The 23,147-nt window shown below is 30.6% G+C and overlaps 1 protein-coding gene and 1 long non-coding RNA gene across 4 annotated transcripts; both read right to left on the bottom strand.

Moving 5' to 3' along the window:
- Positions 1–9,374: 9,374 nt before the first annotated feature.
- Positions 9,375–21,850, bottom strand: LOC141677740 (uncharacterized). Of its 3 annotated transcripts, none has more exons than XM_074483790.1 (9): positions 21,526–21,850; positions 12,118–12,240; positions 11,889–11,993; positions 11,553–11,633; positions 11,292–11,396; positions 11,070–11,098; positions 10,699–10,759; positions 9,745–10,595; positions 9,375–9,643 (listed from the first exon to the last, which is right to left on the bottom strand). In XM_074483790.1, the coding sequence occupies exons 1-8, from the start codon at positions 21,740–21,742 to the stop codon at positions 10,522–10,524; spliced, it is 795 nt and encodes a 264-aa protein (XP_074339891.1). In that variant the 5' UTR covers positions 21,743–21,850; the 3' UTR covers positions 9,375–9,643; positions 9,745–10,521. The 3 variants fall into 3 exon arrangements, with proteins under 3 accessions (XP_074339891.1, XP_074339889.1, XP_074339890.1); XM_074483788.1 differs by having other exon boundaries at positions 10,699–10,788; positions 10,892–11,098; XM_074483789.1 differs by having other exon boundaries at positions 9,375–9,649; positions 10,699–10,788; positions 10,892–11,098.
- On the bottom strand, positions 13,720–19,387 carry LOC141677741 (uncharacterized). The gene is made up of 5 exons (XR_012557509.1): positions 19,238–19,387; positions 18,996–19,084; positions 18,187–18,258; positions 17,133–17,312; positions 13,720–14,218 (listed from the first exon to the last, which is right to left on the bottom strand). It is a non-coding gene; the product is annotated as an uncharacterized LOC141677741 (long non-coding RNA).
- Positions 21,851–23,147: the final 1,297 nt, after the last annotated feature.

The following is a 23,147-nucleotide window of genomic DNA, read 5'->3' on the forward strand; positions in this document are numbered from 1 at the left end:
ATAGACTTGTTAAATCTCAGGAATCCCCACCCTCATGCCTATGGGAAGAAATAAATATTATTAATAAATGACAAGAAGTTATAAGTAGTGATAGTAGAGAAAAAGTGGAATAAAATAAGGGGAAAGAATAAAAAGATTTTTTCAGAAAATTAATATATTTAATTGATGAGTAATTTAAATTAAAAATATTGATGAGAGCCTATACTAAACCCTTATCTATACTATACTATAATAGCCGGAATAGAGATAATTTGGTTCAACGGTTTGGTTCAACGATAATTCTCTAATTTTGATTATTACAAAAATAGATAAATAGTGTTATATACCTAATAAACTACTAAATTATTAAACTACTACTAAATATAGTATACTTATCCTACTAAACTACGAATACAACCTATCCTATTATTAAAAGATATATATAATAGTGTTATATATCTGCTAAACTACTAAATTGTTAAACTATTAGAAATAATCTATTTATTCTACTAAATTACGACCACATATGTTATTCTATTATATTTATTATAAATTTATAATCATTATATATTTATATAAATATTTTAAAAATATAATATAACTAGATAAATAAAAATTTAAAATATTAATGGAAACTCATGCATCGCACGCGATTTATGGCAGTACCTATAAAAAAATTACCCAATAAACTAAACCGATAACTTCCCGAGTTTATTGGAGTCACAAATGCCTACCAAACCCTTATACCTGTAACCTATAACACAAACAGACCAATTCCAAGATAAGTACAACAAATTTCATCAGACCCATTTAGTCATTTACATCTAACAATAGCAACATACACCCACACTACAAAATGAGTGAACAAACAAACAAAATTAGCTCGAAATAGTAAAATATCCAAATACCCAATAAAATCTTTAAGCTCATGGTGTCAAATTTCCACATAATTCTTGTATTAATAAGTGATGAAAAAATTAAAAAATTTAATAATCTTGAAAATAAGAAAGAGAAAAGGGAGAATGTAAAGGGGGGCCTGGGTTCTCGATCAAATCTGGAATGGCGTCGTCTTGAATCAGAATCTCGAGCACCATGTTCTCGCCGAGACGACGACATAGTAATAGTTAGTGGTTCCACAATGGGGAAAATCAAGACTAGCTCAGTTTTAGTATTAGGGCTTCTCCTCACTCTATCTTGCCTATGCCTATATGATAATATCATTATAATAGTATATATATATATATATAATAATTTATTAAAATTTAAATACTATATTCACTTAAATATGAATAATTATAAAATATGTGATATTATATTTTTATAAAAATATATATTTTTTGATAAATAACTAACATAAATTAACAATAAGGCAAATAATATTTTAATATTAATTTATTTTGATTAATTCTTCTGATTAACTCCTGATTTCAAATTAATTATAAGTTGGTAGCTAGCCGATTAAAACTAATTCTCATTTTATATTATACTATACTGGTTAAGTGTGCTAATATATATTAATTATGAATTTTTATTATAAATTTAATGAAAAGTTAAGATGTAAGTATTATTAGGGTTTCAACATATATATATATATATAACAATCGTTTGTCATTGAAAAATTAAGCCAGGGACAATTGTCATGATATTTTATATTTATTTTATTTAAATGAATATAAAAATTTATTAGCGTAATAAAATAATATATTTTAAGTTTATTTAGTTAATTTGATGAGAGCCCATACTTTGAGATAGGGTGAGAATAGAGAATTATTGAAATTATAGAAATGGAGAGAAACATTACTGAAAATATAAATGAAAAAAAAATGGACAGGAAAAAGAATTAATAGAAATAAATTAAAAATGAAAAAATTATTTAATATAATATAATTAATAAATAATTTTGAATAATTATAAAAGGAGAAGATGACATATATCCTCATAGATTAAAGGGTGTAGATTAAAGAAAGAATGCCCAAAATACACCAGTTTTCAGCTTCTAGTGCCCAAAATGCCCGTGTGCGCGAGTTCCGCCCTAAATATCCACAGATTACGCATTACACACATGCGTATTTAGGCTTTTCAAAAAATGTAAAGAACACTTATTGCAAGAATGCGTGTTTCTTTTTGAAATTAGTAAGAATACGCATCTTGAAGATGCGTATTCGCTAAAAATCAAAAAAAAAACACGCTTTATATACATGTTCTTTACAAATTTAAAAAAATTAGAATCCGCATGTAAGTAATGCCAGGATGGAACTCCCCGCCAATCAACATTTTGGGCAAATTTTCCCAAATGGTGGATATTTTGATTTTTCCCTTAAATTAAAGGGAGCACATGGCCCAGTTTAACAAGAAATTTAATGTCAAAGTAAGTGGCTAACTACATCTAAAATAAAAGTAAGGTACCAATTTGAGTTATTTTTTAATTTTCTAATACTAAAAATTATATTTTAACATGGTAGTACTTGTCAAACTTAAGTAGTAGACATGTAGATGTGCTCAATGGCATCTATGCTTTTTCTTTTATTTTTTAAAATAAAAACACTATATATTGTGTTCGTTTGAGAAATTTTAAAATAAGTAGCTTAAACTAAATAAGTGATTGATAAGTGATAAATTAATAAATTTTAAGTTATTCAAGTGTTTGGATAATTTAACTTATAAGTCATAATTTTTTTTATTTAAAAGAACTAAAATATATAATTTTTAAATATAATTATTTTAATTCTTATATTTTAAGTTAGATTAACATTTGAAAAATATATTTCAAAACTAAAACTGATAAAAAATAAAAAATAAAAAATAAGTTGAGAAAATATACTTCGTTAAGTCGAGTCGACAAACACTCACTTATAAGTCAATAAGTCTCACCTTATCAGGTTTGCAACACGCCTCTTATTTGTATATTGCATTGCATGGTAGGTGTAAATGGTATGTTTGGTGTCTCTTATTTATATATTGCATTGCATGGTAGGTGTAAATGGTATGTTTGGTGTTTTCTTTTTTTTTTTTTAATCCATATAGCCATAAGTAAGAAACCAAATATTCAGTCCAACAAAAATACATTATCATAGTCCACCGAGTTAATTTTCCGTTTACTTGACAATAAAAATGATACTCCTTGCAACTAGGTTTGGTGTCTTGGTCCCCTTGCAAATAGCAAAAAAATGTCACTTAAAAAAGGTCAAAATTAATATCATATTAAAGGACTATGACCGGCCTAGTCCTAGTTTAAAAAAGATAAAATATTATGTAAGTGATTAACTGTATTTAGAAAAATCACTTATTTATTTATTTTGGAGGTTATTGTAAAAAATTAAAATTTTATTTTAAAATAGTAAATTTTAGTAAACACGTCAAAACCCAATAGCAGCTCTCTACTCTCATGTGTTATCATTTTTTAATTTTGGATAATTCAAAATTTTGACTTTAATGAAATAATTAAATTAAGTTAATTAATGATAAATTTGAGTCAAATTATCTACTTTAATTTTTCGAACGCAGATTTTTAATCTGTTTATGAAGCATGCGCGTCATTTTGTGTGATGTTTTTTAAGCTTTAGTTTTAGGACTAAAATGGTGATTTCGCACTTAAATTTACAACTTAAATCAAGTGTCAAATTTTAAATTATAACATATCTCGTCGAAAGGTTATTATGACAGTTACAATAAAACTATTATTTGATACTACTTGGGTAAAATTATTGCGTGCCACTGGAACGTTGAATAAAACAAGAGCTACCTCTGATATAAAATAACATAATTATAGAGTTGAGTTATATAAAGACTCAATATATACAAAGACTTTGGAGACGACTTTTACTATAACGGGATCAGTTATAATATTTTAATGACTGAGATTAAAAATAATAGTATGATGATACTTTTTAATTTTGTGAATATATATATATTATTTATATGTACGGTATTTTTCGGTTCACTAATTATTTCGGTTTATAATTCTCAAATTTTGATATTATGACTTAAAAAAATCATATTAATTATTGACTTAAAAATAATATAATTTATGATATTAGATTGTTGAATAATGACAAAATGGCTCATTGGAGAAAACATGTTTAATGAGAGAACGATTTTTAAACTTCTTAATCTTTTATATTTATTTATTATTATCAGATAGGAAGTACAAAAAAGAAAAAAATGAAATATTTTTTTGTTTGAAAAATATATTTTTATTTTGAAATCATTGCAAATGAAATTAAAAAGTTCTCATTTTCTGCACATATGGTAACTTCGAAGTAATATCGACATCCGTAGGTTGAATCATTGAAATGAAATTTATAAAAAAGGTGTTGTCTAACCCTAATCCAACCCCTAAATTTCGATTATATTTAAAAATAATAATTAATAGTTGGTACAAAATATAACTAGTTGGTAGAAAATCTAACTAGTCATTTCCTATTACTTCTTGGTAGGAAAAATTATGTGGCATGTAAACCAATCACAAGTCAACACACATTAGTCTATTAGTGTTGAGTAAAGAAGTTCATTTCCTACCGTATCGAGGTAGTAGGAAATGAGTCCTACAAGACCCATTTTCTACCAACATCGGTAGAAAATGAGATGCACAAAACATACCGCGGTAGTGCGGTAGGAAATAAAACGATGTCGTTTTATGAGTGATCAACTTGCTGGAAAAATGACGTGGAAAACTGATCTCACCTTTAATCATTTCCGTACCCGTTTTTCTTGTAATGAATGCTCAGCCCTCTGTTTAGCTACTTTGATTGACAGCTATTGAAGATACACTTTGTGCACTAACCTTTTATCAACCGACTATATATTTAGAATAATTTTAAATTAGCATAGAAATCTGATGTAAATTAATATTTCCATTAGAATGTTATAACATTGCCTTGTTGAAGTCATTTAATTACCTGTGAAAACATGGATGATAGCACTGTTTGAGCACCTAACTGTACAAAGCTTGAGGAACGGCTCACTATATTTGATCATGTCAATTGAACTTTGGCTAGATTAGTGATAATTCAGAACGAATTAAGATTGAATTCAAGCACATCTCCTTGTAGATTAAAAAATTTGCTGCTTTTCATTACCAAGAAATGGTTCCTGAGCAGTTACATCTAGCGAGGAGTCTCGTAATAAATGAGGGTGGGAGGATTCGAACCCGAGTCCCTCCATAAACCGAACTCTGATAACATGTTAAGTAATCAGTCCGTCTAAAATCTTAAGACCTTAAGATGGTAGAGGAAGTGTCGAATAGGATCTTATACTCTTTAACAAAAAGGAAGAACAGCCGTTTTACTTTGGCTTGCATCATATCTAAGGATCCCTACCTGCACAAATGATTTGAATTGATGAAAATGAACTGATATGTTCACTCACTAAGTTGACAAAATTTACAAGATTGTGCACAATTTTTGTACCTGATTCACAATTAAATAATTAATGCAAATCGGAGATATAGCCAACACAGTTATATATGCAGGGATCAGAATAATGAAGCTATTTGGACACTATTCCGACTCCAAAAGTTAACAACACTATGAATACTGCTACCATAATTAAGAGCCAGTAATTTTCATCATAGCAAACATTGTGATGTTGATTATTAATATTGAAACTTACCTTGCTCATGCAGTAAATTTGCGCACAGCCTTTTATATCTTAAGTTCCATGCTGTACAATATAAATGTGGCTACTTCCACTCAAACACTACTATTTGAATAAACAACATAAATTGATGTACCTTCCTACAAACCATTTCATATAATAATTCTAAATATTTGACATATTAATTCAAAATATTTGACACAATATTTCAAAAAAATTCAAAGAGGAGCTTGATCATCAAATTCAGCATGCATCTCAGTTTTCGGCAATGTAAACCCCGTCATCCTTGAAGCTAAAAAATCCTGCAATCGTTTAACTATGTCTCATGAAAGGCCAAGTGACTTAGCTATATATTTATCAATAGAAAAGGATATGGTTAAAAACTTGATTATGTAAATTTGTTCGATATTTTTGCATCAAAAGATGCAAGATAAGTAGGATAATAAGAAGAGTTAGCATAATAATGTTCTGTTGTTTATGTTATTAGTGTATTTTTTAGTTCTGGATAAATATTTTCTACTTAATTATTACATTTCAAACACCTAATTATTTCACAGCTTTTTTCTTTTTCAGATTAAGAACAACGGAATTAACTTCCAATATCTGCAAAAAGTCATCACAGTTTTCAGAATTTTCGATTTTCTGATATAATTCTTTTTTCGTTGCCTTCAATACTAGATGTTATTATGAAAAATTTAACAGCATTATTAAGCACATGTCACTAAACCAAAAATTTAAAAGCAAAATCTGTCAATCTGATCATGTGAGTTTTTCAGCAAACATGAGAGAATCTGATGTCTCTCATGTTGAAGATCTTCAAGCGAAAACTACTGGAATGATAAATTTAAGCTAGAGTTCTTCCAGAATAGCTATTAAATTCCGGCAAACTATTTCTGTCAACAAATAGATAGGCTGAAGAAAGGAAACTACGCTTTGCAGAACAAATCTTAGAGGTGTTCATGCTACAAGTGTTCATGATGGCAAACTCAAGTACCAAAGCAGTAAGGAAGAGTTTTAACATAACATGAAGTCATGAACCAAGTATAATTGTCAATAACTTAGATGTTGATCAAGTGCTTTTTAGCCTGTCCACGTGTAGGGGTTTAGTTAATATGTACATCGATAGACTTATGAGAAGCTCCACAGCCTGTAATGCTAGTAATCAGTCATAAACTACATGTCACAAGAAATGACCATTTACGACGGGTTTTTTAACTGAAATCATCATAATTGAGTTATTTATGACAAAAAAAATCTTCGTTTTTGCTCGAGTACTAAGTTCAGATCTGTGTACAAAATAAAATTGCGTCGGAAGTTAGAAAACAGGGGCCCACATTCTCAATAAAATAATAAATCTATTTACGACGAAAATTCCGTCGTATGTTATGAACTTACAACGGAAAATATTGTCGTAAGTTAGTTACTTATGACGGAGGAATCGTCGGATGTTTCCTGCGGGACCCACCTTTGATAAAAAAAAAATATAAATTTACGACGCAACTATACGTCATAAATTAATAACTTCCGAAAAAAAAGAATGTCGTATTTTGTGAGTTGGGGCCAACTTATAAATATAACTACTTATTTTAAACTTCCGTCTTGTTATAGAATCATCAATATATATAAAGACTTCGGAGACCACTCTTTCAATCATTGGATCAATTATAATGAAGTGGTTAAGATTCAAAATGATATTATGACATTTTTTTAATTTTGTGAGGTAATCAGTATTTTTTATATGAAGTGTACAACTAATTTTATTTGGATGTATATATACAGGTATTGAATTAAACTTATACTCCCTCCGTCCCAAAATAAGTGTCGCTTTTATTTTTGACACGTATTTTGAGGTGTTAAAAAAAGGTATTTGCATACATTTTTTTTATAATTTTTTTTTTCTAAATAAAAATATAAATGTAAAATTTTAATTCAGAAATTTTTTTTTTTAAAAAGTATATGTAAATATCTTTTTTTAGTACCTTGAAAAGCGTGTCAAAAGTCAAAACGACACTTATTTTGGGACAGAGGGAGTACTCCCACACTAACTTTTACCCACCAGCTATATTGCACAATAATTTATTAATTACATATTGATACATGTAAGGATAACCCTGCCTTAATTAATGAAGTTATTTTTGTTGAAATTATTTAATAATCTAGTCACCATATGTAAGTCAGCATTAGGCCTGTCAGGAGCGAAAATTCAATTCGACCGGATCCGATTTGAGGACATTTTAGTGGATATGGATCGACTTATTAAAAATCCGATCTGAGATCCGATCCTATAAGGAAAATCCGATTATAAATGGAGCGGATATGGATTTAGGACGATCCGATCCGTTAATAACCCGATCCGGTTTATATATATAGTGTAATAAAAATATTTTTTAATAATTTTAATCTTAAACGTATTATCCTCGAGTGAAATCCCATTATCTATATTTCGTTTAGTTCGGTCTCTATAGTCTAGTCCATTTCTATTATTCTAGTTCTTTTACCTTTTAAAGCCGCATAACCCAAGTCTCAATTCATATCACACTTTCATTTCCAAGTCAAGTCCCGTTATGCTCGAGTCAAGTCCCATTATCCTCGAATCAAGTTCCATTATCTATATTTCGATCGTTTCGATCTCTATAATCTAGTCCATTTCAATAACCCTAATTCTTTTACATTTTAGAGCCGTATAACCCAAGTACCAGTTCATATCACATTTTCATTCTGCAACATCAATTTTTGTCATTGTTAGAATTAAAATATTGTACAACCCAATAGTATGTTTGTTTAAAAAAAGCGAATTTTAGTTCATAATTTATCTTTGGACTTCGTTATATTCTACATGTATTTTAATATTTTTCGAAATTGCCAATTTTAAATAAATTATGTAATAATTGAAGTTAAAAAATTAAATATACATAAATGGAGCCGATATCCGATCCGAAATCCGTGATCTGAACGGATCCGGATATGGATCGGCCTATAAAAAATCCGGAGCTGATCCGAATCCGAAAAAATAAATGAATATGAATATGGATTTAGACCGATCCGATCCATTGACAGGCCTAATCAGCACCCCTCAGGGTCCGGTTTGATTGCATGTAACCCAACTCATTTTAATATGGATAAGGTAACTCAAATCATGCACTTATGTTTACTGAACAATCTATTTTTTTACAAATCTATGTGAAGTTAGTACCCAGGCTTTGGAATATCTCCAAATGGTATATTATACTTGCAACTGTCTGCTCAACAGTTGCAGATGAAGTTAACTACATGCCAATGCTTAACAGTTTAAGTAGTGGCCATTGATGAACTGAAGCCGCCAGTGCTCAGGACAAATCTAACTCTTTGTTCATCGAAACGTAAATTTGACCTAAATTACTAAATACCACTCCCGTAAATGCAACAGGTCCACAAGCGGTCGTATCTAGCTAAATACCACCTGTCCACAATTTGAGCTGAATTACTAAATAACACTCCCGTAAATACAACAGGTCCACAAGCGATCGTATCTAGCTAAATACCACCGATTTTGGACCGATTGTATATAAGTGTTTTTCTTGTAATGAGGTAGCGGATTTGACATCCTAATTTCTTTCAACAGTTTTTTCTTAACTATCTATTACAAGCAACATCAGGCTACCTGAAATTATAAATAAATCGATGTCCAAGATCACCGCTACATGGATCGAAAGGGTAGCAGACAAGTAAGGTTAAGGTAGCATGTGGGATGATAGAGTCAATGATGAATTGAATGAATACACAAGGATAAGAACAGTCATTTGCATTTAGACACATGAATAAGCTGCAGACCTTCTTTTCTTTAACATATAATTAAGGAAACTGTAATCAAAATAAACACACAAATGGTGCTTCCACCAAATCACAGGAAATTGATAAACAGAGATAAAATGGAAAATTAATATTAAAACAAGGATTAAAAAGTGAGACCTGTACTTGGCAAAAAGAACAGGACCTGAATATCTGGTTCGGTGATGAGAGTGACTGTAGGAGACCCCTAAGGCAGCCACAATACAGGAGTTAATAAGGGCATCCCAGTTTTTCAGGTCACCTGCAGCTTTGACAGAATAACATTAGGTTACAACTTACAATACAAACTGATAAATAAAGACTGACGGAGAAAATGAAGAACAAGGGCAATGAAGTTTATACACAGTTTAAATCAGAATGATCTGCATATCGCGGTTGAAGGTAATTGGGAACGATGCAGACCGCTGATGAGGCACCCATGGTATCCAAATCATGCAAGCGTTGGATTAAAAGCTGGGGCAAAAGATGACGAATCGACTATCACAGAAGCAGCAGCTGCTGCAACTTTGTATTTTTTTTATTATGCTGCATTCATTCGAGGCTTTGTTGTTCCGTTCTTCTTCCTCTAAAACTCCGTCTACTTGCCCATCTTTTTACCATTTTCCGTGAAGCCCGTCTTTTTACTTCTGTGCTTGCATTTTGCAGAAGTTATCAATTTTGAAGAGCATTTCATATTGAAATTTGAAACCTAACAATTTCTGACGACAAACAACTTTATCACCACAAATTTGACAATTGCCTCATATCTGGTCCAGAACCTTAGTGCGCGCCTAGGCCTCCCACTTACGCAAATCGGAGATATAGCCAACACAGTTACGCAAATCGGAGATATAGCCAACAAAGTTACAAGATTACAACTCATGCAGTAAATTTGCACACAGACTTTTGTATCTTCAGTTCCATGCGGTACAATATAAATGTGACTACTTCTACTTAAACACTACTATTTGGATAAACTGCATAAATTTATATGCCTTGCTCAACATTAAAGTCAGAAAACATAACTAAACAATCGGCTACAAACCATTTCACATAATAATTCAAAATATTTGACCTATTAATTCAAAATATTTGACACCAAATTTCAAACTTTTTCAAAGAGGAGCTTGATCATCAAATTCAGCATGCATCTAAATTTTCGGCGATGTAAACCCCGTCACTGTGAGTGCTCCGACTTTTCGAGACTTCAGCACCTTTGACACACATAATAACAACGGTGTTGACATATAATTGGTAACTGAAGAAACAAAAAAAATGAGATTAAAAATGTAAAACAGGGTAATAAAGTTCACATACGATCTAAAAAGGGTAATCCATTAAGCGTCTCATCATCCGCGATGTAAACCCCGTCACCACGGGTGCTCCATCTTTTCAAGACGTCATCACCTTTGACAGACATAATTACAAAGTAGTTGAGATATAATTGGTAATTGAAAAGGATAAAAAAATAAGATTAAAAATGTAAACTTGGGTAATAAAGTTCACATACGATCAACAGGACCAGGATAGCAATAATATCTGGGAAACTTGTGAGTGTGAACAACTGAGACCCCCAACGCGGCCATAGTCTTCAAGTCAACACTATCACAAGCTTTAACAGTTTGGGGAGTTCGATCATCAAATCCATTAAGCGTCTCATCATCCGCGATGTAAACCCCGTCACCACCGGCGCTCCATCTTTTCAAGACTTCAGCATCTTTGACAGACATAATTACAAAGTAGTTAACATATATTTGGTAATTGAAAAGGATTAAAAAATTAGATTAAAAATGTAAACTTGGGTAATAAAGTTCACATACGATCTAGAACAGGACAACGATATCGATATATGGGAAACTTGTAAATCTACATAAAAAACTGAAAGTTGAAAGAGAGGATTATTTACATACATCCTGAATCAGTAGTAGTTTGATCATCAAATCCGGTGTGAATATCAGTTTTAGCAATGTAAACTTCGTCATCCTTGGTGTTCCAACTTTTCGAGTAATAATCATCTTTGACAAACATAATAACAACAGTTTTGACATATAACTGGTAATTGAAAATGGCGTAAAAAAGGAGACTGAAAATAAAAACAAGTGTACTGAAAGTTAACAAGACAATCACATGGTTTAAAAATTGAAAGTTCAAACAAGGGTTGATCTACATACTTGTCATAGTTGCATCAAACATAGTATGCCTCTCCGTTGCGGGGACGTAATCCCCATGCCAGGTTTTCAAGTCATAAGCATCTTTGATAGACATAAAAACAACAGTGTGGACATATGATTACTAATTGAAGATGACAAAAAAAGGAGATTGAAAACAGAAACAAGGGTAGTGAAGTTCACAAGACTGTCAGAAGATTTAAGAAACAGAACATAGTAACAATCGGTATTGATTTACAACTCTAAAGTTTTTTCTTCTTTACCGAGCGAGAGGGTATGATATACAATTCTAAATCTACATAAAAAACTGAAAGTTAAATGAGAGGATTATTTACATACATCCTGAAGCAGTAGTAGTTTGATCATCAAATCCGGTGTGCATATCAGTTTTAGCGATGTAAAACACGTCATCCTTGGTGTTCCAACTTTTCAAGTAATAATCATCTTTGACAAACATAATAACAACAGTTTTGACATAAAAATTGGTAATTGAACATGGCGTGAAAAAGGAGATTGAAAATAAATATTGACACAGAAATTGAAATCCAAAAACAAAGGGTTGATTTACATATTTCGCAGGAGAGTGGATTGATGCAACGAGGAGTTTGATCATCAGATATACTACGTATCTCCGTTTTGGGGGTGAAAACCAAGTCACTGTTGGGGCCCCGGCTTTCCAAGTCATGAGAATCTTTGACATACAGAATAACAACATTGTTAGACATATAATTGGTAATTGCAGATGACAAAACAATGAAAATGAGAACAAGGTAATGAAATTTACTTACAAATTAAAACAGACAGAACAAATAACAATTGCTTATGATTTAGAATTGGTGATGGAAGATTGCAAAAACAAATGAAAATCATCAATCAATCATCAATCATCAATATATATATATAAAGGAGGATACGCGTGAGTTTACGTGGCGCTCTAAAATCATCTGAATCTATTTTTCTAAATTTTTCAGAGTTATAGATTTTTTAATAGTACAAAATAAGTTGAAATAGAATTCTAATTAATACATATTTCTACAGTGTTTCTAATTTTTAAATCATCTGAATCTATTTTTCTAAATTTTTCAGAGTTATAGATTTTTTAATAGTACAAAATAAGTTGAAATAGAATTCTAATTTATACATATTTCTACAGTGTTTCTAATTTTTACCGAGCTTTAGATTTTTTTTATTTTTACAGAGCTATACATATTTTAATAGTACAAAGTGAGTTGAAATACAATTCTACAACTCAAACGGTGTTCTAACTCAACCACAAAACGTAAATGGCATCTCCAATATTGAATCACCACTAACATACTTCTACTCATTGTAGTAATGTTGTCACCTAGAGCCAGTAGAAGTACAAATCTCATAACCCTACGGCTTCATCTATAATCACTATATAAGATGTGCACACCCAAACATAATAACATCAAATTTATTTACAGACCCAGCATAATAACAACAAATTTATATTATCAGTTATTGTTAGCGGTACAATGGAGTTCTCTACTTTGAACAATTTAAACAGCACTCATGATAATTGGCGAATCAGGATCCGAATTTGCAGAATGTGGGAGTCAACCAATCCTCAGAAAAAATCAATATATATATATAAAGGAGGATACGCGTGAGTTTACGTGGCGCTCTAAAATCATCTGAATCTATTTTTCTAAATTTTTCAGAGTTATAGATTTTTTAATAGTACAAAATAAGTTGAAATAGAATTCTAATTAATACATATTTCTACAGTGTTTCTAATTTTTAAATCATCTGAATCTATTTTTCTAAATTTTTCAGAGTTATAGATTTTTTAATAGTACAAAATAAGTTGAAATAGAATTCTAATTTATACATATTTCTACAGTGTTTCTAATTTTTACCGAGCTTTAGATTTTTTTTATTTTTACAGAGCTATACATATTTTAATAGTACAAAGTGAGTTGAAATACAATTCTACAACTCAAACGGTGTTCTAACTCAACCACAAAACGTAAATGGCATCTCCAATATTGAATCACCACTAACATACTTCTACTCATTGTAGTAATGTTGTCACCTAGAGCCAGTAGAAGTACAAATCTCATAACCCTACGGCTTCATCTATAATCACTATATAAGATGTGCACACCCAAACATAATAACATCAAATTTATTTACAGACCCAGCATAATAACAACAAATTTATATTATCAGTTATTGTTAGCGGTACAATGGAGTTCTCTACTTTGAACAATTTAAACAGCACTCATGATAATTGGCGAATCAGGATCCGAATTTGCAGAATGTGGGAGTCAACCAATCCTCAGAAAAATAATGAACTAATTAGTATTGACATGATCCTTATTGATGAACAGGTAAGTACCTACGACATTATATTTTAAACAAAATCTATTCTTAAGTTTTATATGCTTATATACATTACATTATGTTATAGGAAAATCTCATGCATGCAACAATACGTAAACACTTGGTTCCCCGCTTTAAACATCTGGAGCTGCAAGAAGGTTCTCTATATAGCATCCGAAATTTGAAGATTGTACAAGCTATAGGCAGTTACAGGCCTCTCTCCTGTGAATTTAAGGCTCTTTTCTTACCAAATACTACCCTCCAACTGTTGGAAGAAGAAGCTGTTAAAATATCGTTGCACGGGTTCCAGTTTGTAGTACCTGATATCATTGAAAAACGTTTGAATGATAAGACTATACTCTCAGGTATCTGTAAATTTTATTTACTCACCCACATAAATATAAAATCCTATATATATATATATTGATATATCAAGTTGTATTTCTTTTTGACAATTATGTAGATGTTGTGGGATATTTGGCTGGAATCGGCCCCATTGAAATCGTTGGCAACAACTGGAAAAAGCGAGATCTGGAGATTGTAACAAATCAGTAAGTTATATATTTAAAGTACGCACACACATATATTTATTTTGTACTACATTCTAATTACTAGACCCACCTTTATTATTACAATACAACAGCTCGGTCACTGCAACAATTACTCTATGGGGAAAGCTGAGCGAACAATTTGATCCAAAATTTTACAAAGACGAAGATGAGCCTTACATTATAATTGTGACAAGTACAACTGTGAAAAAGTTTCAAGGTAACAATGAATTACATATTTCAGTTTATATATTTGTTAGCTTATATATTTGCAAACCTCATATACTTGCACTGATGTTCAATATCAAACTACACTCACATCACATTATAATTAATATAATGTGTATAAATATATTATATTATACGCAGGTGCAATTTGCTTCTCAGCCACAAATAATAGTAAAATATACATGAATTTGGACATTCTATATGTGGTGGCACTGAGGGATAGATTTTCCCGCCACAATAAAAAATTAAAATTCACTGAAAGCTCCGAGGTGAACAAGCTCACATTAGAGGAGAAGATGTTTTTTCACAGGATGACTATTAAAGAGTTGGTGGACACTAAGTGGGATGAAGATCTAAAGGTATTTGTTATTTTTAAATGCCCCTTTTATTAGCTACACTGTCTTATATCATTATTGCACAACTCATACTATGTTGTATCACGTTGAATTTATTATATATGAATACAGGAATATGTTGCTACAATAAGAGGAGAGATAACGGGGATCAATAATGAATTCAACTGGTACTACATAACTTGCAAATCATGTGAGAAAACAGCTGTTGCTAAAGATGGAGGGTATATGTGCAAACAATGTGAAGAAATTATTGACTACCCTTTGGTGATGTAAGTAAACCAAATATAACATGTTTACAGGTTGATACACTATTTAAAATTTAATGCTATACTTTTGACACTCATAGGTTCAAAGTACACATCTATGTTAAAGACCAGACTGGAACTACTACTTTGACATTGTTCAATAATGTCGTTGAGCGCTTACTTGACACATCAGCCAACAAATTATTTAACAGATGTTCTGGTAAAAAAGATGTCCCAAAAGAGTTTAGAGCACTGTTGGGAAAAGATTTGATCTACAAGTTAAGACTGAATCATTATAATTTCAAGGATGGGTATGCCAATTACTCTGTCTCTGAGGTGTACGAGCCCAAAGAAATTCTAGAACACGAATATGAATTGAAGAAATCACTTCAGGTAAATTTTGAACTTGATAAGACATGTTTGATGTCGCAAGTTCATTAACTATATCTTTTTGTCCTAATTTTGGTAACTGTTAATATATGTTTCTGTTTGTTGTTAATTTGACATGCCACATCATCCAACACAGAAATATAATGATCCGGAAGATGACCTTACACATGATCTTGCAAAGGCTCATGTTCACAATCAGAAGAGACAAAAATTGATGATCATCGATGATGGAGAGGCCAATAAAAGTGATGACACTAATTCAGAAGATGAGGCTGCAGGGAATGTTTCCCTTCGAGATAAGAAGAAAAGGAAGATAATAATCATGGACGATGAAGATGATAATGATGCGGGTGATAAGAAGAATTAGAAGCATAATGATGCGGGTGATAAGAAGAATTAGAAGCATAAGATTATTTTTCTACGCTTAATTATTATGAAGGATAGGTTTTCGAACTTTATTATTTGTTCCTAGGAAAACTCTATTTTAGATTGAGAACTTTACTTTTATTGCAATGCATAGACAATTTATTTTAATATATTAGCTTTAGTAGAAATTGATATAGAGAATTGGATTGTGATTGAATTTGAAGTTTCACCCATATCAATCGAGTTGAAGGAAATCACAACCTATTATTATTCTGTCTTGGTTTTTCTATGCTTTGCTTTTTTTACAAGAATTAATATTGCGTGTTTTGAGTTTGGTACTCTTAGTATGGTTAAATTTATAGGTGAGTGGAGCTACAAGCTTTTATGAAGGGTACTATAATTCAAAGGTGTTGTGCTTTAGATCTTCCAATATTTAATATTGTATTGGGCCTGCAACAAAGTTATATAATTACCTATTGTGTGGCCATAACATGGACTAGGCAATGTTTTTTTCCTGGTTATGTGATTGGTAATAGCAATAACTTGTAATCAATTTCCTGGACCTGAATATGAGAGAACCAGAAATAAGTCTTTGATCTGGGAAATGTGCAAATTTTTCCGATGGCTGATGGAATAAATTTTTAGTCATACTCGCAGAATAATGCACAGTTTTGTAGTTCCTGGAATCCTGATATTACGTTTACAGGAAGGTTGAGCAGATTCCCAGATTTCTAAAAGGTTTGAGATATTTTATTGCAGTGCCTGGACAACTACAAATGTTATAATATTATGTTACATGACCATGACTTTAATACTAGCTGTTAATATCTAAGACTTAGATACAATACAGAACAACTCTATGTTTTCCTAAAACACTCAACTAATATTTGTTGGTATTTTAGAGTATATTTTTATTTTGTTTAAGTTCTACAGTATTTAGATATGACTGACAATGATGTGTGATTGTATACAAAATGAAGGCGCTTAGCTTGATGGCATAACTTAATTAAGTTATTTTGTCTGATCGACAAATAAATAATGCATGTTAAGGCTTTCTATATAATAGGACAAGTATAATGTTTTAAAATTTTTAGAAAATACCTTTCAGACCTGCCGATTAAGTTTATAATCTGCTGTTGCATGGATATAGTGCAATTTGTTTTCATTTTTCACACGCACATCCTTTCCACCACGCTTTAACTCAACTGTTTGTCTTCTCCCAAATGTATCTTCAATAACAGTAAAAACAAGATTGAGTTCCATGGCATCACCATCATAATGCTGCAAAAATGACATAATGCTCAATGGTGCACAAAAAACTATATGGAAAAATGTCAAAAAGATAGCCAGAGAAGAACTACATGGCAAATGTAGTTCAAACATGACATTATTAGGTGTTAACAAAAAATTTGACATACATTTTTTTTGGAGATATTCTTTTCGGTCAAGTAGTGTAAGCTTCTGAAATTGTGTTTATACTTGGCCCTGTGAGCTGCTACATACACAGTTATATGTGATTATTTATATACCATCCTTCTTACGTATATAGCCATATATCTCATCAGTGCAGAAACATCGACCATTAAATTCTTAGACCGTAGCTGGTTTTTGAAAAAAGACAACTTAAAAAGAACAGGTATACGGAACGCAATCAAAGAGTATGTTATGCAAAAAATATACCTTGCCCGGCATGATAAGTTTGCCATTAAAAAATTGAGGAGTTTGCTCGAATGAAGGAAGAAAACTCCAAAGTGCAAGCTCAAGTTCATTTGGATGAATTAAAGAAATCAGCCAGCAAGGTAGAGGGAGCTAATCCTCTTAAACTTTATAGAAAAATCTTTTATAGATACAAAGTTATCCCGCAAAGATGCATAAGACAAATATGAACAACTGACTGTTTTATCACTGACAAGAATCTACATTATATTTAATTTTATCCAATGTATTGCTTTTCTTACACCTTTATCTTGATGCAATAACGATTTAATATTTGGTTTTGAAATAAATTAGACATTGATGTTCATCTCCCTCTTAAGCAATTTTAAACATTTTATTTTTCTTATTATGTTCATTTACCTGCATAAAAGTACTATGCTACTTTTCTTAGATAATACATATACCAAAAAATAATTGACAATGAGACATCATAAAATACCTATAACATTGGGAGTTTGCTAGGTAGATTACACAATCACAATCCTGTTCATGAGAAGTGAATTCCCTGCCACTTCCAAGAAAACAAAATATCTCTTCAATGCCAACACACAAGGTTTACTTTAACAAAATAAATGTGTTTTACACAAAAATCTAGATTTGGTCATTCACGCCAACCTCTTAATTAATTCTGGACATCTTATAACAGTAAAACTTATATCTAAAAGGTAGTGGATAAGATAGAATGCCCCATCTTTTATTTTTAGTTATCCCAAACTGGCCTCCAATATTAGACCACTTGTGATTTGACAACAAACTGGAAACACTTTTTTCTACAAGATTTGTCAATTGCACAAACACAGATCTCAAGCAATTCATTGTCTTCCTCTCAAAACAGCTTTGAGCCTTTGATGCCATCTCGAAATTTTTCAAAAACAACATTGATGTTAAAAACACCCATGTTCAACCAAAAGATAAAAAATATAAACCTAAAAATGAAGGATAATTACTTCAAATTGGAAATATTTGATGATGATTCATTAATATATGTAAAATAATCCAAAAATATATTAGTTGAGATTACTATTACTGCACAATAGAAAACTCAATTTTAAAAGTGCCAAACATTTTGTACTGATAATCATTTGTAGCCTTTTGTTACCTACTACATAGAAGTGAAACTACAATAGAAAATTAGCACGGTAAAGACTATTTCCAAAACTGAAATTTTCCTTTGGTCAGGGAGTTTCACCTGATTTTGAACAAATTAACATAGTGAATTATTTCATTTAATATCGAGGTGAAATCTACCTTTCTGCCTCTCACACCAAGCCTCTCCAGTACTACAATTTTCACGCTAATCTTATCTTTGTGATATCTTGAAAATACACTCTGAGGGCCTACAAACAAACAAATCAAGATGCATAAGATCAATTGAATAAAAAAACAAACAGATACTCAGAAACTAGAATTAAACCTCAAGCGAAATATCTATATATATATGTCATCTACTCCGCCAACCATGCCAAATTAGCAAAATACCACAACTATACCTGTGTTAGTATGAACAATTGATGACTCAAATCTTTCTTTCTTTTTGGTCAAGCACTAAGATCTCAATGTAATAAAAATAATAACTATCCAACTCACTCCCTTAGAAAGTAAGGTCGATACGTGTACTTCTCTCTGAAACACAACACAGCTGAGCAAACTTTTTATTTTAATTGAAATACATAGTTTCTAAGACCTTAAAAATAGTAACAAACAAAAATTAATAGTCTTTAAAAATATATGTAAAAACTTAAAATTATAATTAGATTTATAAATGTGATGATTAAAAATGTTTCATAATTACTTTTAGTTATTTTTATTTAGAAAAAAGCTTAAATATACCACGGAATAAAAAAGCATTTAAAAAATTAATATAATTAATATAATTAAATCCTCTTTTCTCTTTTATATTTTTTTATAAAGGAAAAAATAATACATAACACATTCAAAGAGAATCATGCTATGATAATATAAATTTATTAAAACTAAATGATAATAAATATTTAATTCTAAATTTGGGAATCTTCAATGCATTTATTATGTTAAAAAAATTAATTAATATAATTAGTATCAACTATATTCTCTTTCATTCTTTATGATTTTCAATAAAGCGGGACAAACTAAATCTAAAACCATTCAAATAAAAAATTATAATATTATAAAATTATCAGATTTAAATGACGATAAATAATTCAATTATAAATTTTTGGGATAAGAGACCGAGTCCACAAGTTCTTAAGTGATAAACCTATATTTAATTTTTTGTATTCCATAACTCTTTTTTTTATTAGTAATTAAGTTCAATATTTTTTTCATTATTATCTTAACTGCTATTACTAAATGAAAGTTATTTAACAAAGGTCACATAAAAAACTTATAACTTAAAAAATTATTGACCAACCAGAATTTTAATATATTTTTAAAACTTTCAGCATAATATATATTAGTTGATCCTAAGAAGTTAAATGTAAAAAATTTAAATGGGTTTTCCTTTTTCACAAATTAAAATAAATATCTTAATTCAAAATCAAAATGTCTCATCCAATAAAATATTAATAAAAAATGATGTAAGCATATTAAATTAATATATTTCATATTTATATAATCCCATCATAAATATTAATTCAACCTAACGCTTCAGTAATGAGAAAATATTCTTAAGGATTTTCTAAAACAAAATTAAAAAATAAACTTAGAATTAAGTTAGAATCAAGATAAGACGTAAGAAACCCTCTGAAAACAGTACCCAACTATTAGTCGGTATACTACAAGGAATATGACTAGGAGTCCGACAAGAACCCCTCAAGGCAATTGGTGTACTTGGTTGAACACTGACAATCATTGCTCAAAGATGTTTTGTGATATTATGAGACTTGACTGAAAATAAATAATATAATATAATATGTTGTTCACGGAATTCGAGCCCTGAACCTGTACAAATTGTTAAAATAAAAAATATAAAAATATAAATATAATAAGCTGTTGGTGAGGTTCCAACCCTGAATTAATGAGAGCAGTTTAATATTAATATAATAATATTTATTATTGCATCCAACGGTTTTCATATATCTGACTTTAGATCTGACGGTTGTTATTTGTCGTACCAAACAACTGTACCGAGCAACCGACTACCAAATAGAGGGTGTTCTGCTTATAATAGGATAGTATAGATGTTAAGAAAGGGAAACATTCAAAAAAAATAATAAGAAAAAAATATATTAATATTTTTTATTAATATTAAAGAATATTATTATAATATATTATTATTATTTTTTTAATATTAATGTTTAATTTTTTTCCGGCAACAAAAAAAGATGATACCTAGAATCATCAAAAAGAAACTTTTAAGTTATTAGCGTAACTGCTAACTGCTATAATCAAATTGCTAATTTTATGGTCAGATTGTTTTGTAATGATAAAAATACTAATTTTATTTTACTGACGACTAATAGTGTAGTTGAATACTCACTCCCGTTCCTAATTTACACGTTCATTTTATTTTTTAGAAATCAAATTGAACAATTTTTGACTTAACAATTATCTATTGATTATTTTAAAAACCTGAAAAATATATTTTAAATTAGACTAAATGTATTTTTTTAATAATATATATTTTTATTATCATTTTCAATTATATAATAAATATAAATTTTGATCAAAATTTAAACAAATAAACCCGTCAAAAAACAAAATTTTATGATGCCGCCGCGAAGCGCGGCATTGATCACTAGTATTAAAAAAAAACATAATAACGGTGAAGAGAGTTTAAATACAATTAAAACATGAATACCTTTCCGTTTGGGATTAGTGCAAGCATCAGCAGCTATGGAGACCCTAAAAGCAGCAACTGTTTCCAAGTCATGATCATCACTGTTCATATTTTCTTCTGATATAGAAGAAGCACCAGCAGCTCTGTTCTTCTCTGTACGTTGCCTCGCCTTACGAGACCTCGACGCTTTGTTGTTGTTTCGTTGCTTCTTCCCATGAAATTGCTTTGAGTGACCCATATTTTATATCAACCTGCATGTGGATACATTAAATAACCAATGATCCCAATATACTACAAATATAGGCAGAAAATTGTATAGAACTAGCCTCTCCCTCCCTCCCTCCCTCCCTCTCTCTCTCTCCCCCTCGCTCCCTCCCTCCCTCTCTCCCCCTCCCCCCTATATATAGTTTACAGGGACTATATTTTATATATAGTCCCTGTAAACTATATATAGGGACACATGAACTTTGACAAATTAGGAAAACTGAACTTAAATTTAACAATCCATATCGGTGACTTCTAGCCAAATCAGACATAACAGAGGAAACTAGGAGCAGAAGAATGTTGAATCAGATGAAGTACACTCAGTATTCATAACAAGTAATATAAGCAATGTAAATGTTTATAGCTATTGTCAATAGCCAAAAAATCTCATAATAATAGTATGAATCTAATTTTCCCATGGTTATTTTATTTTCAATCACAAATAAAATATAATCTATATGACAAACTTGCATGATCTTAATTCATAATTATTTTATTCTCAACTACCAATATAATAATATTTTTGTTGGCACCAATATAATAATATAATTTAACTAAAAAACTTGCACCATCGTAATTTATAAGTAATTGATAGTTTGTAACCCACTTTTATTTTTATTTTTGCGGTTTGGGTCTACATTATTTTCTCTGTCAACATGCATCCCGTAAAATTCATTTCGCTTCTATGTGCACCCCACTGACGACTTTGTATCTAAGATGACCGTTAACTTTAACAGTAAATTATTCTTATTACTCTTATTTTCTTCTGTCTTAATTACTCTTATTTTCTTATGTCTTAATTAGTAATTTACTGAAATGCCCCCGCTTTCGTTAAAGTTAACGGTCATCTTGATGGAAAATCGTTAATGAGGTACAAATATAAGCAAAATTAATTTTATGAAATGTAAGTTGACAGAGAAAATAATGTAAACTCAAATCGCAAAAATGAAAATAAAAGTGAATTATAAACTGCCAATTACTCTTATTTTATTTCAACTGGGAATTGCCGTTGTTGCAGACCTTTTCTATTTACTTGATGAAATAAATGTATGTGAATTCAAGTAATGGAATGAGATCGAAACCAACTACATGTTGGGCTTGCTGAGCAGACCTAACTCCACATTAGTATGATATTGTCCGCTTTGGGTCGAGCTCGCACGGGTTTGTTTTTGGGTCACTCCCAAAAGGCCTCATACTAATTGGAGTTATCTGACTGCTTATATTCTAGCAAACTGCCCCTCCCACAAATGATGTGGGACAACTCCTAACAATCTCCCCCTTCACACATCGGGCCCGACACCTGTCGATTCTGCCTCCTTCAATGTGACAAGGCTCCCCCTCGACCCATACTGAAAGTCCATATGGCTATCTGCTCCCCC

This window comes from Apium graveolens, chromosome 8, assembly GCF_009905375.1.
Source record: "Apium graveolens cultivar Ventura chromosome 8, ASM990537v1, whole genome shotgun sequence".
NCBI lineage: Eukaryota > Viridiplantae > Streptophyta > Magnoliopsida > Apiales > Apiaceae > Apium > Apium graveolens.

Coding starts and splice junctions, on each gene's coding strand:
- LOC141677740 (XM_074483788.1), bottom strand. CDS start 21,742: ATGGGTCACTCAAAGCAATTTCATGGGAAGAAGCAACGAAACAACAAC. Junction 11,397..11,552: donor GTTTGATGCAACTATGACAA/GTATGTAGATCA, acceptor TGTTTGTCAAAG/ATGATTATTACTCGAAAAGT. Junction 11,099..11,291: donor AACTACTACTGATTCAGGAT/GTATGTAAATAA, acceptor TGTCTGTCAAAG/ATGCTGAAGTCTTGAAAAGA.